General features: G+C 40.9%; 1 protein-coding gene across 1 annotated transcript in view; it reads right to left on the bottom strand.

The window, feature by feature from the left end:
- Positions 1-5,242: 5,242 nt before the first annotated feature.
- The window catches only part of MCF2L (MCF.2 cell line derived transforming sequence-like), a 39,143-nt gene continuing 25,387 nt past the window's right edge, over positions 5,243-18,998 (bottom strand). Inside the window, exons 18-29 of the mRNA XM_010022263.1 lie at positions 18,115-18,240; positions 17,153-17,374; positions 16,523-16,615; positions 15,851-15,929; positions 15,632-15,698; positions 14,229-14,344; positions 13,489-13,575; positions 12,120-12,194; positions 8,569-8,696; positions 7,855-7,967; positions 7,629-7,732; positions 5,243-7,506 (exon numbers count right to left, since the gene is read on the bottom strand). Coding sequence (XP_010020565.1) covers positions 7,412-7,506; positions 7,629-7,732; positions 7,855-7,967; positions 8,569-8,696; positions 12,120-12,194; positions 13,489-13,575; positions 14,229-14,344; positions 15,632-15,698; positions 15,851-15,929; positions 16,523-16,615; positions 17,153-17,374; positions 18,115-18,240 — 1,305 coding nt within the window. The 3' untranslated portion in view covers positions 5,243-7,411. The remainder of the gene's footprint in view (positions 7,507-7,628; positions 7,733-7,854; positions 7,968-8,568; positions 8,697-12,119; positions 12,195-13,488; positions 13,576-14,228; positions 14,345-15,631; positions 15,699-15,850; positions 15,930-16,522; positions 16,616-17,152; positions 17,375-18,114; positions 18,241-18,998) is intronic.

Genomic DNA, 18,998 nt, shown 5'->3' with positions numbered 1-18,998 from the left:
TCTGTATGATTGGCATTAACTTGGCCACGTAGCCTCGCATGCAGAGACGTGATACTTATCTTGAATTGGCGGTCAAGATACGGTCCTTCAGTGCTTCATCTGTCTTTTCCCATTTCTCTGTCACCAGTTACAACTCTGCACTTCTAGCTGAATTTACTTGGAGACACTAATTAACTAGCAAGAGACGCCCTACACTGCTTCTCTCCATCTTTACTGCAAGACCCATGTGGCCTGCACAAGTTGTACCAGCTGGAAGAGGTGCTGATCTGATCAATGTTATATTTCATTAGTAAGGATGGGGGTTTGAGGGGCTGATCTGCAGGCAAAGTTTTACCTGGAACACAAGCAGGCTTCTGATTTAATGGAAATCAATTAATGGCATCAGACTAGAGAGCTGATAGCATTCTTGGGGAAATATTTACTTAAGATAGCAGTGAGGTAAAGAGCATGTTTGCCTATGAGAAGTGCCTGAGGGCTAAAGTGTGTTCTAGGCTGTTCTCCCCTTCCTGTGTGGAAAGAGAGGAGGGTCAGCTCTGTGAGTGCTACAGCAAAGAAAAGCAACAGCTGGAGTTTTACTTTGCTGCCAGTGCTCAGCGTAACTCCCTGAAGAAGCCACGATTGCTTGCTTAGGGAAGCCAGGCGCTGGGTGTTCTTTGCATGCTGTTTAGTGGCCGTGTGCACAGCTGGATGTCCTGCTTGGAAATTGCTTTCACAAGAGGGTACATCCGGGCACTTCTCTGGATTGCAGCCTGGCTAATTCCCAGCAGCCCAGTTCCTGGGATGGCTGGGGATGGGTGGCAGGTCCTGTTGCAAATAGCAAGGGCATGTTCAGCTTAGCAAAAGCAAAGCTAAATTTGTTGGAGCTGCTTGAACATTTCTCTTTGTCTCATCTTGGGGCAGATCTGACCCCACTGTGTTGAGTGGCTACATCCCTGCCAGGGAGGGGGGGTGACTGCCACTCCACAGTGGCATCACAGCACCTCTGCACCATGGCACCCCTTTGCTTTCTTGTCCTCTTTTGTAGTGTGCAGGTTCGATACATCCTTTAGGACTGGTGCAGTATTTTCCTTCTGTCTGCCTTCCTCTGCTGGCACCCCTTAAAGATGAAAGATTTTGCTTTTATTGCTTGGGAATACAGCCAAACACTCGGTTATTATTTTTAGAGCCCAGGGAGAAGCCCAAGTGCTGGGAACAACAGTCAGTTCATATGGGGATAGTCCTATTCCCAAGAAAAATTAGAGCATTTAGGTTTCATCAAGGGTGACAGGGATGACCATGCCCATGAGGAACATCACTGGGGATTCAGCAGTACCAGAGCTTCATTACAGCTCTTGACTCATGAACTTCATATTCACAGATCTCATCTCAAAACTGTTTCCTACTAACTTCAGCTGGGTCAGTTACTTGGTTTAAGAGCTGTGTTTTGAATGAAGAGCTCCCCTTCCTTACTGTATTAGACCCCAGCCAGAGAAGCCAACATCAGTTTGTTAGCTTTTCTTCCCCAGAAGATCCCCAAGTCTTACTTCGTTTGTCTTCTTGTGTGGTCTTGATATAGTTCATGAGAATTGCCGTGGTGTTCGGCTCCATTAAAGCTCCTTGCCAGTGCAGGCTTCAGTTTTGGCTTATGTTTTCTAACCAATTCCAAGGAAAATAATCTGCTGTTCAATTAAATGTAAATATATATTAACATAAACATGCATTCCTGCTGCTTATGGGTGCTACTAGAATCAGCCTGGGGACAGCTGCTCAGAAAATACAATGTAGGATATTTTAGTGTATGCTTTGGATGCGTCCAAGTTGCTTTATTAAAATAAAACAAGCAAAACCCCACAACATGTTAAAAAAATTAAACATGAAAAATGTAAACCATGTGGAATAAAAAAATCTAAACCAGAAACATGAGCCTGGAAGACACGATGAATTGATGCCTTAGAACACACCATTCCGTATTTTTGTTTTGTTTCCTACTGACATTTTTCAAAGAAAAACTCTTAGGATTTATATATTTTTAGTTTTGTATTTTGGCTTGAAGAGAAGACAGGTACAGAAGCTATTGGGAAATGTGCAGCTTGATCTGATCCAACAGGTCACCAGTCATTTAAACATGAGTGATTTCTATTTCAAAGAGGCCACAAGAAATCATCTGAGTGAGCTGACAAGGTTGTGTCTAGGGAAGAAAGGTTTAGGAACAAGCTGCCTCCAGAATTTATGGAAAATTCAATTTAAATCTCCAATAACAATAGTAACTTGCCATCACTCATTTCTCAGACTAATTACAAGCAAGCCAAAGCTGTGATCAAGTTAATAATTTTCTTTCTCTGATGTACTAATCTATAAATATATGAGTATCATGCTGCTAAGCTTTAAAGCAAATTATTTGGGTTTTAGACCTCAAAGGAGAAGTATCTATTTCCAGGAGAAAATTACTTGCCTGCTTGACTGAGTTCTGTATCCTCATACATTAATTATTCTCATAAAGAAGCAGGAGATGGGGAGATAATACTTTTGATAGAATTTTTTTGTGTCCAGCTCTGAATACAAATGCTTAACATTTTGATTTTTAATCTTGATGTGGGTTCTTTCTTTTGCTGCCTGAGAAGGATATCTGAAGATACCTAGATAATAAAGGAAGCAAAAGACATAGAAAAGTCAGTACAAAGTAAATCTACAATAAAGACTGTGTGGTCCAAAGTTGACTGTTTAAGGCCACATATTTCAGTTGGTCATGAGAGATATTACTCTGCTACAGACCTTCTTCTAACTGTCCTGAGACCATCACAACTGCAACCACACCACTAGTAAGTTCATAGCTTTTTAAATGCAGCTGGCGACTGTCTTGCCAGTTGATGTGGAATGACTACACAAAAACCTGAAAGGTGATTAATCAATTCACGTCAACGGTTTTGTCAAAGATAATATTTCAGCACCAAATGGGCTCATCAGAGTAAAAACTTTTTCAGAATGAAAATGCAAAACTTACTTAATCCTTGATTTGCTACCACCATCTTTAGGCCACTACTGGTACAGGTGGTGGTGGCTGCAGCAGTACTTGGGTAAGTTGCAAAGATGACCAGCGAGCATACTTGAGTACATCATCTCTTCTTGCCTTACTGCTATAGGAACTTAATGTTGTGGGTGATTTTGGCCTGTCTCTGCAGGGTCAGAGCCATGGAGGAGCTGTCTGAGCTCTTCACGGTTTGCCTTTGCCCTGGCTGTGACTCAGCTTCTCCTTGCTGAGGGCTGAAGAATCATCTTCTTGCTACACCGCTAGGTTGGATAGGGAAACTTTGTCTTGCTTTTTGTGTACATCACGCTGCTTTTATTTTCTTGAGGCTTTGTCTAGACATAATGCTGTCCCTAGATTTCTCAAGAGAAGGCTTGAGCTTTGGGTGAGGATGCTTCATTGTGACCCCAATTCAGACTAAGCAAAACAGCTGGAGCACACTGTCATGGAGGGTGTGCGTGTTTATTAGCACATGGCAATATTTTGAGCTAACCAGGTACAACAGCACATGAGCAGCTGAAGGACACCAGAACAGTTGTATTGGCCTTATTCCCACTCCAGCAGAGCCTGCTAGTGCCCCACCGCCCTGGCCATCCCTTGCCTCTGCCCTGCTGCATTTGGAGGCTGCCCCTGTGGGGGACATTGCAGCGGCTGTGGCCACAGGAGTGAGCATGGGTGCTACTGCTCAGGGAGGGGAATGCTGCACCCGCTGTGGGAGCTGATCCGGCCAAAGATTGCCAGGGGAAAGGTGGGTGGGAAACTGACTCACTCCCTGGAGCTGGCAGGACCAAGGATGCAGCACTTTCAAGGCAGAAGGGTAGCAGGGGGCGTTTGCTGCTGGACTGGCAGAAGCTCCATGCAGCTCATACCTCAGCATACAACACGCACTGTTTCTTCATGCTGAAACATGCTCCATGCTCCTCACCCCACTGCAGCCACCAGCCTCATCTGCTCCACTCAAAAAAATAACCCACCTGCTCTGCACTCTCCACTCTTTGCCTTTTGACCTTGGGCTGACATGGTGCCCTCACCCCAAAGTGCCCTGCCAGCAAGCCAGAGCCCTGCCACCCATCCATCCCTGCGTGCCTTGCTGGCACAACGAGCGGCTCCTTCACAGTGCAGCTCAAAATAGCCATCTGACATATGATACGGACAGGGAATGGGAATCCCTGTCATTTTGACGCACGTGGTGAAAATGTGGCCCAAATTATGGCCCAAAAAGTCCTCAGTTTTGCTTAATGACAACATTTGTGCAGAATGGAAGAGAGTTTTGCATTCCAACAAGTGAAAAGCTTCTGTATCTACGAAAGGCTGTGCTCCCACTTTGAACCAGTGATCTAGAATACAAGAAACCCAAGTCCATAGTGTTTGCAATGGGAAATAAACAAACCTTACAATTAAAAAGGAATGAATCATTATTAGGTCCTTATATAAAAAATTCTTTACTTTCCACTCGGGTAAATCTCGGCTGGAATCTTTCATTCTTTTGCTCTAAGTATGATGTGGCTCTGCTCAGAAAGGCCAGACCTCCTCTTGCTCAGAAAAATAGGACTACCTACTAAAGAGGTAGCTCTTAACATAACTCTTGTTATGTTAACAAGAGTAAATAAAAGCAATCAAATCTCAGTAACAGCTAGATCATGTAATTGCATATGGCCACTAACTCAGCCCAGATCACTCCAGTGAGTGTAAAATTCATCTTTTGCCATGGCGTGGTGGTCCTTACAGCTGTTAATCAGGGAATGCACAAAGATGTTCCTCTTCAGATGTGAAGGGTAAAGATGGTTTCTCGTCTCTCACTCATCTGCAGCCAGACATGGACCTCCAACATGTTCTTTGAAGACCACAAGATCAAGAGGAGCACGTATAAAGGAGGGGAGCCACGGGATACATGGCTTTCTTCAGAAAAACCCAGCAGCGACATGCCACCTTTCAAAAACGTGTGTGTGAGAGAATGATAATCAATCCCACTACCTGACACTGGCTTTCAGTTTTTATCCTCAGCCTCCACACATGCTTTAATTCCCTGGTGCCAGTTAGGTGAGACTGGGTCACAAGGGTAAGATGGTATTTTTCTGAGATGGTCCCAGAATGAGCAGGCAAAGGATCTGAACACACAGACCCTGACAAGCACAGCAAGACAGACTTGGGTTTCTGCTCCAAATCCTTCAGCCTGTTTTTCTATGATACCCGTAAGAAGCATTTAAGACTGTGAGACAAAATAAAACACAGAGCATGTCTATATAAAGGCATTCAGCAAGAAGTGCTGAAATTTATTAAATTTAATTACAATAGAGACCTCTGACTTTGAACTTCTAATTCACAACAGCAGTAAAAAAGGAAATGGTGAAATGGGTTGTATTAAAGTGCAATGATGTGGAGAAAAACCATTGAAATCACACAAATGAGGCTGCAGTAAGAAATGAAAGGACAGTCTCATAATAGCAATGACAGCAATATATAAGTAAATTATGTTACAGATAATTTACAAAATAACTTACATAGATGAAGATAAGCTAATCTCATGTTGCCATTCCATTGTTAAATATCAGACTAATATTCCTGGTCAGCACAGTATTATATGGGATAATTATAAAAAGATCAGAGGATTTTTGAGTTGGAAAAGATGCCCGAAGTAAAACCCTGATCAGCCTTTATATTGCAGGATTACAAGAAACCTAAGTCTTTATGAATTGTGAAGTGACACATTCAGCAGCATGAAGACTATAAATACATCTTTTACATTGATACATTATATCTACACACATATACATATCTACACACACATATATATACACACAAGCACATACATGCACATAAATATATATGTGTGTGTATATATACGTTTCAATTTGTACTGACCATGGTCAGCTGCATTTTGATTGCATCTGGGGTAGGGTTGCTTTTGCAACCTAGGAGTAAGATCATTCTTTAGAGTATTTGTTGTTCAAGTTTCCTAAGCTGCAGTCTCTAAAATATAAAACTCTAGCACAAAGATAGACTTCACTGCTCAGCCATCAGAGGACTGAGACATAATCTGCTGTGCTTAGTGCTGCTGAAGAACTATGCTTTCAATGTCCACATTATTTTTAAGTAATATGGTATGTGAATGACTAAAAAACCTGTTTTCATATAAGTAAAAATATTTGAGAGATGGACAGGAATGAATACAATATTCCATACATGCACACAGTTTTGAACTGTTGGTAAGGATGACATGCAAAGAACACCTGACAATATGAAAATTTACAGCACTGGCTTACATCATACCTTGAAAAAATGGCAAGTTTAGCATCACCCTTCCTTTTAAAAAAATTAAAATACTTGTACCATAAACCTGGCTCTTACCTAATAACGTTTTTTTTTCTCCCATGCTCCCCTTTTATGGAAAAATCGTGTCACTGTTTTTTTTCTCTTTGAATAACTGCAACAAACATTATTGACTAAAAATACACCCAATTTCTGGCCCTCATAGGTTTGTCTCAAGGAAGGCTCTTGACCCATAGTGCAGCCCAATAGTTTCCTCTGCCTGTAATTGCATGTTAATTGTGAAAGCTGAAGGTAACTGTGTAATTACCATTTATTAAGAAATAATTTAATGAGTAAGAATTTGTGTTTCATTGTGCACCTCTTTAAGAAAAAAAAGTATACTACTAAGTTGCCAAGGCTATGTAAACACAGTGATCGTGGTAAAGAATTTGGTTGTGAGGCCAAAATACCTCAGAAAACAGCTATTCCATTGCACACGTCATTAAAAAGTTGGAAAGGACAAAACAATAGTTTTTTTTGATGCTGTTGTGGTCAGTGAATTGGTCATGTCTGATCCCAGTCTCTAGGGAGCAGAAGAATGTCCTGAAGATGCAAGAGAAGAGAAAAGGCTGGAGTAAACCTCCTTCCCAGTTGCTGCAAGAGTCCCATTCACTGCACTGATTGAGGTACATCCTTGGAGAAAGGGGGTTTTTGGGAGGAGAAATTGTAAACTCTGATTTATTTTCCTCATACTATCCTGTACAGTGATTGCTATGTTATTAGTTTACACTGAGGATTTAGCACTGAGCACATTTTGTTTGCTCACACTCAGATTCTGGCTGTTACAAAATGATACAGTTCTGCAGAAACCTGATTGTGTATCAGTGAGAAAACATGTTTTATGCTACCAACTCTGCAGCTTCAGACTGTAGAGCAGAAGCCTCTTAAAGACCTTTTCCCAAATCTTTTAACTTTTATTTACAACTTCACATTCCATGCACTTTTCATTGGGATCTTCTGGGAGAACCTGTGAACATCACCACTGAAAATACTCAGGGAGGTGACATAGAACTGGTGGTTCTCCTTTGTGTCCAGAACTCGGCACAAAATGACAAATTCCAGAATTACCTTCCATTGAGGTGGGGTGAAAATTTAATGTTAGCCCTTAATGTCCGAGAAGCTGGTGCTGCTGGCATTGCAGCTATCACTGCAACTTGATGATGTGCTCAATGTGCTGGAGGCAGTGCCTGATTCTAGGAAAGGAAAGAGAAAAAAAACCCACAAGAAAATACGATATGGTTGTTGTTCTTCACAACTTCCTTTGATAATAGGAATCGTCTAGAGACGATCATCTCATTTAAAATAAATAGCCTACCAGAGCTGCTTAAAGATTGAGCTGATTTGGAATTGCCTATGAGCGTCAGCAGGTTGTTTGCTGGGATCCAACCTTCTTTACCAGTGCTCAGGTTCTTCACATACCTAAAAAAAGTATAAGAAGTCAGATTGCTTCATCATTTGATGCCTTTGAAAGTTTCGCCCTGAACATCTGCCTTCCAAACACAGTTCTGCTTATACAAATTTCCAAACACAGATCTGCATACCAGAGTCCATCCTCCCCTTCACGAATCAGTTGAACTAGATCTCCACTTTTCGCTGTAAATTCTTCAGAAACTCCTTTCTCATGATCAGTCACAACTGTGTATTTACCAGGAGTCTAAATGAACACAAAAGAAAACTAAATGAACACAGAAGAAAAACATAAATTATTTCTGTTGAGTATTTCAAGGTACCTTGCAGCTTTTGTTATTGGAGTACTCTTCCCTTCTTTCTTATGCACAAACTTGCTGAAGACAGTGCAAATATAGAGAGACAGTAAAACTTTGCTGTTCAATTACATGCAAATTCAGTACATGAATTCTCACCCCGTGCAAAAGATTCAGTGAAATGTTTCCATTACAATAATTAATCAAATGTCTACAGAAAAAATTCAAAATAATAACAAAACCCCAAAACCAAGCTGGAAAACTATAGCAACATGATGTATGTGTCAAAGTCTGTTAACATGGTAGCTGAGCATGTCATTGCTTAACTGCTGTACTATGGCATAAGCAGTCATTGTTTCACTACTCTTCAGGTTCACAAAGGCACAGATGGATACTCCCCAAGGTACAAACACAAGGCTGATTTAAGACAATTTTGTGTAGCTGAGGATTTCAAGCCAGACACTCTCCTTCTTGCAAGCTTCAAAAAGCAAAAGCCATATGCAAGGTATCGGTATCATTGGCTTAGCTCAACAGGAAAGCGTTTCTGGTTACCAGCTTCATCTCGCCTCCTCCTCCTCCTCCTTCTTCCTCCGCATCTGATGAATTCAGCGGATCTTCAGCACTAGACCAGCCATCATTTTCTTCAGATGCATCAAGAGAGTGAGATGGTTTAGCCCAACCTTGGGGAACAAACAGCCAACCATTAACTCTGCAGCAGTGAGCCACTGACTGGGAGAAGCGTTCTTTCCACTGAGAAGCAATTCAGTGATCAACACAAACAGGAGGAAAACCAAACACAGAGAAGTTATTACAGCCACTGGGTGAAATTTACAGCTGGCAAAATTTGGCCCGTTTCCATCAGAATAGGTGGAGTTGTGGCAACGCACAGCAGTGAATATGGCCCTTTGGATTTACATAGAGGGAAACAGATGGAAAGAATGCAAATTCCCAACTAAAAAGCAGCTATTTCTCTCTTATACAATGATGAATGATGAATAGGTACTCTTTTTCTTGGGAGGAGGTAGAAGACAGGTATGTACACTGTATGGAGAAGAGGATGAACCCACAGGGTTACCACCCAAAGCAACCTAATCAGCCTGCTGGAACAACAGATGGACGTGCATCGTGTCTTTTAAACTGTTGAGCACTTAGAGCTGTCAAGAAATTCAACACAAGCTACAGGCACTCTGTACTTCACCTGACAAGGAAGCGTATTATTTAAGGGCATTCATGCTGACACAAGGATACTTAATCACACTGACTTATCTTGGTCCTAAGCCACCCAACATCACAAGAACAGTCTCCTGCCTGCCATTTATGGCCAAGTGTTCCTTTTTCTGTCTCAGGGTATTTCATTTATGTAATGAAGCTGAATCATATAGAGAGTGCACAAATTCTCTTTTCCAAATACAGCTACAGTAAGTTTTACTAGTAAGACGGTTTTCACTGAGGTCAGCAGCTAGTAATAAATGTGTTGAGCTTATAAAGAAAAAAATGTTGTAATAAACCAGACAAGTATCTGTAAGATTTTGGTTCAAGCCAAACGGTAGTAACAATGAAACTCAATGAAAAGAATGAAAGGAAAAACAAGCCTCCCAACTTTTATGTAACTATTACTTAAGAAAGCACCAGCATTTTCGCTCTTCACTGCTTCTGAGGCATTTGTCACATGGCTGGTCATGCCAGTACATTAGGAAAAAACCTGAGCATCACCACAGTACAGCCAAAGCAATCTAAGAATCATAGAAACAAATCACACCCAGAGCACACCAAATGGAGTGGGACTTTTACCTCGCCTGTGCTGCTGGATGACCTGCACAAGGCCACAAGTATTGACCCAGTTGGCCTTGTCCAGTGTTAACAATGAACTTCTGTCTGTGAAGAAACTGAGTAATAAATTCCAGCTGTATTCCATGAAAATTTCCTTGGAAGCTCACATCATCTAGTTGATTTGTGGGACACAGCTGAAACTATTTCCATTATTTCCAAGTTAAGAACAATGCAACTGAAAAACCTTTGGTTTTGCCTAATTGTTCCAACTTCTCATTAGAAACAGAACCAACAAGCATCACAAAAAAAAAGTGAAATCACTGTAATTGCTCTGCCTACAGCATCATACTCACTGGCCTGCTCATCTGGAACATTTTGGATAACGGTTCTTATTCCTCAGCCTCTTTCTTCTCATACATTTTGTTGATGCGGGTAAGAGCACACCTGCCTGATCCTGCCCATAGCAACAATACTCCTACTCCTTATATAAGCTGGCACTCTACTATTAACAAGTCTGCATAAAAACCCATCTCATCCTGGGCAGGGAAGTGGTTACTGTGGTCATATTCATATTAGCTAACTACAGACACCAAAATTATGCATGCACATTCAATGTGCACATATATATTCTGCGCGGTGTGACTAAATCAGAGCTCCCTATAAAGGCAGGAAAGGTAAGAAAATGTCAGGCAGTCTTGAGAAAAGACCAGGTTATGCAGAAATTAGTTTAGATTTGAAGGTGGCAGGAAATCCAAGAATTCATTAGCCACCTCTCTTCAGAAATGGGCCCACAGCTTTCTTCACAGAGATAGGATCGATCTGCAAGATGTGATTCTGTCACTAATTCATTTTCCTTGAGCTCACTGCGATGTAAGTCTGAGCAATATGGCAGTGAAAGGAAACAAGTGGGGGCAATGCACTCTGCACCAGGGAGCTGTGACCATCACCTTGTACAGTTTCATCCTAAAATGATGAACAGGTCAGCTGCCTGTTCATCCCTCTGAGTTGGGGAGGAAGAGATGAAGTGTCAGAAAAGAGACTGGACGGTGCAAGGCAGAAAGGGGAGTTACTAGATGTTTTACATTCATTTATGAGGTTTAGTGGTTTCATAAAGTGAGGGGCTGCTGGACAGGACAGCAAATCAGACAAGCCTGTTCCAAGGACCCAACAATTTTACTGTAAATTACCAATGATCAAGGATTCTCCACCCTGAAAAATTCCAGCATCTGTGCAACAGGCCACAAGACACCCTTTGATTTCTGACAGCATTTTCAGGCCCTCAGGATTTCTGTGGGGCCTGGAGATCTCAGAGGTTTAACTGCTACCTGCAGGAAGTTAACCTTGTAACTCTCGTATCTATACTTGTGGAGTTTCTGCATGCATCCAGCCTGGCATTACACTGCCTGCTGCTCAGATGAGGTGAATGGTGTGGCATAGTTTCCTCAGCACAGCAGCTGGACCTGCATCGTTTCCACAGCTGAGAGAAAGACAAAGGCTGTGGAAACCTGGAGAGGAGGACAGTGGTAGGGCTTGAAAGAGCTTAATCTTTAGAATAATACTTTCTAAAAGAGATGGTGGTGGAAAAAGAATCGGGAAGAGGGGGACTGCTCTCCTTGTACTCTCCAGTTAATCAGCCCCAGGGATTTGTACTCAAGCCTTCGCCAACAGCCTTGCTGGTTAGAAATGGGTCATTTAACTGAAACGCTTTTCTGTTCTTTGCTTGGCTGTAGGTTGGGAGGACAGGAGGCAAACTGCTACAAGGGGTTTGGTTGAATCATCTTGGGTTTACAGGGTGGTAAAAATTGCCTACTGTCACCCAAAGAAAGATGCAACAGGACCGTGACTACAGTAATAAATGCCGATCTAAAGTGGAAATTCCACGTGACAGTGATGATCCTCACTCTGATTACAGTACATCAGGTTTGGATTTATTTTTTTCTTTTTAAAATGTTAAATCCTCTCCACAAGGGGCACAGTGACAGGAGGATGCTAATTGGAAAACCATGTATCTCGTAGCAACTGGACACCCCTGTAATTCCATTAAACACCCAGATTCTGGTTATTTCTTCAGTGGAAGATCCCTTTCCCACTGCTGTCTCCTAAAAACTACTTAGCCATATGCTACTTCATCTTATGCCAAGGTAAAACTTCAACCAGTTGTGCTATCAAAACCAATATATATAAAAGCTGACAGATGCACTTGGAAAAACTCAGCTGATATCAACACTGCTGCACAAAACAGCATCATACAGGTATCCCCAGTACTCTGATGTAACATATTACATGAGGGATGTGTGGATATTTGTGGAGTACAAGATGTGGTATCACTATACCTCTTAAACCAAAAGGAGTTGGGTCACTCACTACTTCATGCCGTTTAGCTTTTTTGTCAGGACTGGTAGGAGAAGCTGCAGGAGGATGAATAGGCAAAAAACACAGAAGAGAGATATTGAAGAACTGGAAAAAAGAGAATAGGTGGATTGCATGCTAAATACCTTTGAGTTTACACTGGAAAACAAGCGGATTTCTGTAATCTCCCTAATTTTAGCTGTCATTGGTCAATTACAGTAGAAGGAATTAATTATTTACTTGTATTTGGAGATACTGGAGATATTATTTATTTGGAGATTAAATTGACAAATTTATTTTATAGTAATAGAAAGTTTATGTAGTCTTTTCTAAATGAACTAGACATCAACTGAATACAATTAATTTCAATTTGAGGCAAACATTACCAAGTTAAGCAATCATTTTTATATAAATCTAATACTACAGCAATACCTGGTCCTGTAAGAAGGATCATTGGCAATGTCTGGCTTTTAGCAGAAGGAGATGGAGTTTCTGTCAAGGCAAGCATGGGATATTAGAGCTCACCTCACCAGCATCAGATACACAACCCTAGAGTCTCTCCAGAAAGAACTCAAAGGTAATGAGGTTTTAGAAAGGCATTTGGAAAAGATGCTTGGGGGAAAAAAAAACACATCATGCTCCTGAACAAGTGCCATCATCTTAATGCAATTCATACTGTTCAAAGACAGCTGTTTAAAGCAAGAAGTGAATGTATCAGTGTGAGTACTTGGCATGAGGAAGCAAGAACGGTCTCAAACTCCCATTGCCCAATTTAGAAAAAAAAAGAAGTAAAGACCATTTCTGGAAGCATAGGAAAATTATTATTTAATTTTGTATCCAGCAAAACAATGTTGTCATACACATTCCACTGTAGCCATGCTTTGGGAGGTCTGTTAGCAAAGATGCTAATAGAGAAATAGTCTAGAAAATCTTGATTCCTTTTTGCCAAGTACAAGTGCATTTGGGGCAGATCCACTGAAGCAGGTGTCTGATCTGAAGACAACTAACTTCCTCTAGTTTACCAACAGAAATGAGACACTATAAATTCCTTCCTTGGACTTGATAGTGAGACTAGAGGCATTGGAAACTGCACTCCTTCTCTTGCAAATCCAACAGCTCCACTTTTCCCAGCTGCATCTCCCCCTCCCACTCTGGAGCTGTTTTTTTCTTGATATCTCCTTGCCAGGCTTGGTGACCCAGGAGCCTAGCTTGAACTCTGGAGAACAACCTAGTGCATACACTGAGTATCTGTCACACTACACACACACACAGAAAGTGATGCTTCAAATACAGCCTTAAACAGAATACAGTCTAACAGTCTAGCCTCTTTTTTAATTTTTATTTTAAAATTACCTTTCTGACTTTTGAGGTTAGTAAAGCCCTGCAGCGTAAAGCGCTTTTTTGACAGTACAGAGCATTCTGAGGTAGAATTAGTGTCATCTACAAAGGAAGAGAGAGACACAGAAAGAAAGGGGAGAAGGCCATGAAAAGATCAAGGCAAAAAATCATTTGCAGCCCTGACAGGGAATCTGCATGGTAGGATGAGAAAGGGCAACTGAAAGTCCAGGCACAACAGAAGAATCTGAGTGGCCAGTTGTTCTCAATGTGCAGGGGCTTGTACTGCCACTGGTTCAGTAAATAATTTCATGATGGGAACCAAAACTGAAGAAAAAAATAAAGAAAAACACCACCAAAACTTTTCAGAACAGGTAATTCCAAGAAATTTATCCCGAGGAAGAGAACCCTGAGAAGCTTGGGCAGATCTAAGAGAAGACCCGCCTCATAACATATAGGTCCCACCTCCTTTTGGCTACCCTTCATTCAAAGTGGCTTTGGGCCTGTACACACCACCCAGTGGAACACAGAAACCCCAGGCTATGGGCACATGGGACTGGCATGTGGCTGCCGTGTGGGTAGCACTTTGTGGGTGGGCTGCCTTAAGGCTAAAAGCAGCAAAGCCCTACTCATTCAGGTGTAATGAAGCACTTCCCTGCACTATCATGTCTACTCTGCTGGTGGATCTGCCTGTGCATCTGCAGTGCAGGCATGCTCTTTGCAATTAAAGGCAACAAAATACATACATGTAAACTCACCTTTGCCTTTCTCGGGGTACTTTGGTGCTACTGTGGTGCCAAAACTTTCTAGACTTGCAAGATCAGCTTTTCTCTCCTCCATTTTTTTGGTGTTTCTGATGTGGTTCCGTGAAGGACTGTTTATCGGAAGAAAATTAAGACCATCAATCCATTTTCAGCAAATTTGGGTCTGAACAGGGGTAATGACCTTTGGTCATGGTCTGCCTTTTACATACATAGATACACAGGCTGAAACCCATTTATTAACTATTTCCCAGACCATAGCTTCCAAGACTGAAAAAGTCATTGGTGATTGTGCATTTAAAGACCATGAGCACATACAAAGGAGAAAGGCTCCCCTAACCAACTGCAGCCTCATGTATTATGGCAGTGGGAGCTACTGAAAAGACAGCTCAGGACAACTTCCACTCATTCTCAGCTACAGGCACACATTCTGTGCTGAGAGGTTCCTCCTGAAGGTACTAAGGGAAATAAAAAAAAAAAAAAAACATTAAAAAAAAAAAAGAAAGAAAAAGAAACAAACCAAAAATTCTTCCCGAGTGATAAGTAGATGCATAAAACATGCAGGGGAGAGAGCAACTGATACTTTTTTGAGCACACACCACGTGGGAATGACTGAAAATATGAGCACATGGGCCTATGGGTATACACATACACTTACTAAGAAAAGAGTGAGTAGCAGAGGATTAAAAAAAGGTGTCAGAGAGGGGATGAATAGAACGTAAAAGCAGAAGACTATATAGGGTGAAGGATTAAAAACAGGAAAAGAAGAAAAGCTTGACTCTTCAGTGAAAGAAGTTGGGACACTGAAGGAACCAACACATCACTTTCAATAAAGAAAACTGAAGGAACAGAACAAAGAAGAGAGAAAAGATAATGCCCGGGGTGGGGGGTGGGGGGGTGGGGGAAAGGAACCCACAAAACAAGCAACAACCAAACAAACAAAACCCAAAAAGTAAGATAGCATGACACTGGGAAAGGAAATAAAATACAACCCAGGTGACGGAAAAGAATAAAGAAAGAAGGGAATGGCTGCTCCACTTAACTCTCTTATCTGGGATGTAAAGTATATAATTAGTTTTTCAACAGACAGAGCCATAATACCACCAGGATTTTGGCTGGCACAGAAAATTACCTTCCTGTGCTCTCTATCAACTGGCAAAGTCTGTGCCGCTGCTCCTCAGTTTAACAGTTCTGGAGATGTATAAACTCCAAAGTTTACAGCTTTATAGTAGGAAGAAACCCACTCTCTCCCCCACTCCTACCCCCCTGGAAAAAAACCAACAAAATCCCAAACCATAAAGGGGGCAGTATTAAGGGACAGGAGTAATGAAGAACTGCCAAGTAGGTGTATTAGTGTATTTACATGACAGCCAGGCAAATTTGACAACATACTTGCTGACCTTGTACAAGATGATGCTGGTAGAGGTAAACTTTGTGTTTGTTCTAGTGTCCTGTGCTGACTAGCTTCTGTAATGGAAGAAAGTAAAAGAACTATTAAAACTGGTTTGTGTTTTAAGCTTTTCATTTCTACAGTCCTACACAGTGAAGATATACAGGGCAGGTTTTGAAGGTCAAAGAGAAAAGAAATTAAAAAAATATATATATCCAAAATGTTTTACCTCTGCATGCCTGCAGTTGACTCGTCAGCACTTTTCTTATTTCATTTACCCAAGTAGCTTTAACTTCAGGTGTTGGTGCCTACCCGAAAATAAATACAACCAGCCATCAAGCATAGAAGACTTATTACACAGAGTTGCATTCCAAAGCACGGCCTTGGAGGAATCATGCAAGAGAGAAGACACACACAGCTGCCTCTCTAGTCCTTACTCAACAGAAACTAGTTGTTAGAACTGGAATTTGCTGAGGCAGAGGCTGTGCACATGCTACAGTCAAACACTGGTTCCCAAGCCATCCACTACTCCAGTAAGAGCAATAGTAATAGTGTATACAATATTCTTCATGGATATAGTAAAACACCATTATTCATAGAATCATAGAATAGTTAGGGATGGAAAGGACCTTAAGATCATCTAGTTCCAACCCTGCTGCCATGGGCAGAGACACCTCGCACTAAACCATGTCACCCAAGGCTCTGTCCAACCTGGCCTTGAAGACTCTGCAACTGAAATCTATTACAAAACTACCTTACGGATGAATCCGGTGGTGGTTTGGGATTTTCTACATTTCCTCATCACTATCCATTAGTGATATAACAGAGGAAAAAAAAAATCCAGATCTTACAAATAGACTTCCCCCACCTTTTTTTTTTTTAGATGTAGTTACTTATTTACCTGTATAATGTAAACTTCTTCCCTTGCATTATACCAGATTTCAAATTTTTTTGCATCACCTTTGACATTTTCTGTTATTCCAACTGCTGCCATCTGGAAGCAAAGAGAACAGAAGGTGCCCTGTCACACTGCAGTTATAGTAACAATGGAAGCAGGTGGCTACTGATATTATCTGGTACCCCATTTCTGAAAAGGAAAGCCACATTTGGCTTCTTGATCTAGGAAAAGAATAGCTAATAACACATGATCTGCATGTTGGACATATGAGATTTAGTGCTTTGTGCCAGCTTGGCTACATTGGAGGAAGAAAAATTTAAATTGAGACTGACCCACAAAGACATCGCTTTTAAAATCCAGACCACAAAATCTCAAATCTATTTTATACTACCCTGCTCTACATTCAGCTAGACTAGTACAGTTTGGATCCTGAGTCTCAAAGGGCTCTCCTATCTCTCTAACAGACGGCAACACAAAGTAACACAAACCTGCAGCAACACTTAGGTTTGCCTGAAAGGGGGAAGTTCCCAGTGCAGAACTGTAACACAGCTTTGCAGACAAAAACCTAAATATTGTGCTACTGCAGGCTAAGCCCACAGTACCTCCACCTTGCTGGACTGCTAGGTGTCTTACATTTAAGGAGTGTTTGTAGCTATAAGAAGGTGCTTTCTCATATCCTTCTCCATTTTCTTCTCGCTTTTTACAGAACAGCACAGCTTTCTCGTGGAGGAAAAGGTGTCGCTGCATTGGCTTGAAGCGTGCCAAATCTTTCACCTTCGAGTGACCCTTTTTATGATCAGTCCAGACGTTGAAGGATCCCTGCATTAAAAGCTTGCCTAGCTCATTCAGGTTACCCTGGAAGAAAAAAGAAGTGATATTTATAACAACAAAGAGACAACATCAGGCTAAAAAGCATATTCTGAACAGGTCTTTACAAGTTCCGTCATTCCACATAATCTTACACATCAGTGTTTACGTTGGGTTTGGAAACAGAAATAAAGTCAGTGTTGGATTTTTACACGTAATTTTTTTCTCCCCAACACTGTTTGGGCAGGATTTTACAGTCAATAGTACCAGCAGGAGAGAGAGAGATCTACACATAGAGACAGGGGGAAGCACACTATGTGTATTAGGTTGTTTGGGGTTTTTTCACCCCAAACTCTACTTTAAAGCTGCTTATTGCGATTTTTTTTTTTCCCCTTTTACTGGAAGTTTTGAGTGTAGTTTTACACATAGATATAAAAACTTAGTAATAACTCCATTTGGCAGTAGCCTAAACCAGACTCTTCATAAGTCTCTATCTCAGTGTCAAGTACATCAAAGGAAAAAAGAAACCAAACCCAGAACTTGAATAGATGAAGCAAAATATTATTCATAGCAGGAAAACTTCATAACAACATCGAGAGATCCATTTTCCATTATTTTCACTACACAATTCAGTTTAAAGGCACTTTTCGTAAAACATTCTTCTCATTACTCATTTTTAGTATGCATATAGGATATGTTGTGCATATATAGAATCATAGAATAGTTAGGGTTGGAAAGGACCTTAAGATCATCTAGTTCCAAAAGTAAGTAAAAATACTGTTACTCACATCGTAGCCGGTAATGGCTATCTGGTGCATAGAATCATTAACTGCTTTGAGAATACCCAGTATAGAAGTTAATGCCTCCTGAAGATCTTCAGCACCTTCACAGTTCTTGCTGTACTTCAGCATTTCCTGAGTGGGCAGTGAATGACAACATACTTACTTAGTTTTGGAAACAGCAGTAACAAGAAACATTCGCATTTTAACACTAAATTTGGGCAAAGTTTTTAAAGTTTTATACCATATGATCTAGCTGTTTAAATACTGGCTGGAACTCAGAAGACCCTGAAGTTTTACTTCTCATCTCTGTTGCTCATTAGTCAAATATATTTTGTTCATCTGGAGTTTTGTAAACTCTGCCTAAGAATTGTACATGACTAACGTCGCAACCATGCTTTTCATCACAATTGAAAACAAATGAACAAAAAACCAAAACCAAAAATCCCAAACTCAAACCAAATAAAATTATATTTTATATCTGCAACTTTTTAGAAGTGAACAAATGTAAAAACAGAGGCAAATTTCATTTACTATTTCAATTATGTTGATGCCAGGGATGCTAAGTAATAGCCTTAAGCTTACTGCACATTTTAAAAGGCACTCCTTCTCCAAAGAGCTTATTGGCGAAGCTGTATCTTCCAATTGGATCCACATAAACATAGCTGCAAGTTCATGTGGAAGTTCCCAGACTTCATAGTATGAGAATAAGCATTTGCTTGTGGACTGCAGCCAGTAAAGATACTTTAAATCAAAAACCTTTCTAATACTCCTCTCTTTGCAAAAGCTTAACATAATTAATTTTAAAAAGCTCTTAGCTTCAGCTCGGTTTTAACTCAAGAGTAAATTTGGTCCAAGGCAATTTTTTAAACTACTATTAAACACAATTATTG

The sequence above is a fragment of the Nestor notabilis genome, unplaced genomic scaffold (assembly GCF_000696875.1).
Source record: "Nestor notabilis isolate BGI_N333 unplaced genomic scaffold, ASM69687v1 scaffold8789, whole genome shotgun sequence".
NCBI lineage: Eukaryota > Metazoa > Chordata > Aves > Psittaciformes > Psittacidae > Nestor > Nestor notabilis.
The sequence above is the reverse complement of the archived record's forward strand: the minus strand, read 5'-3'. Positions and strand labels throughout refer to the sequence as shown.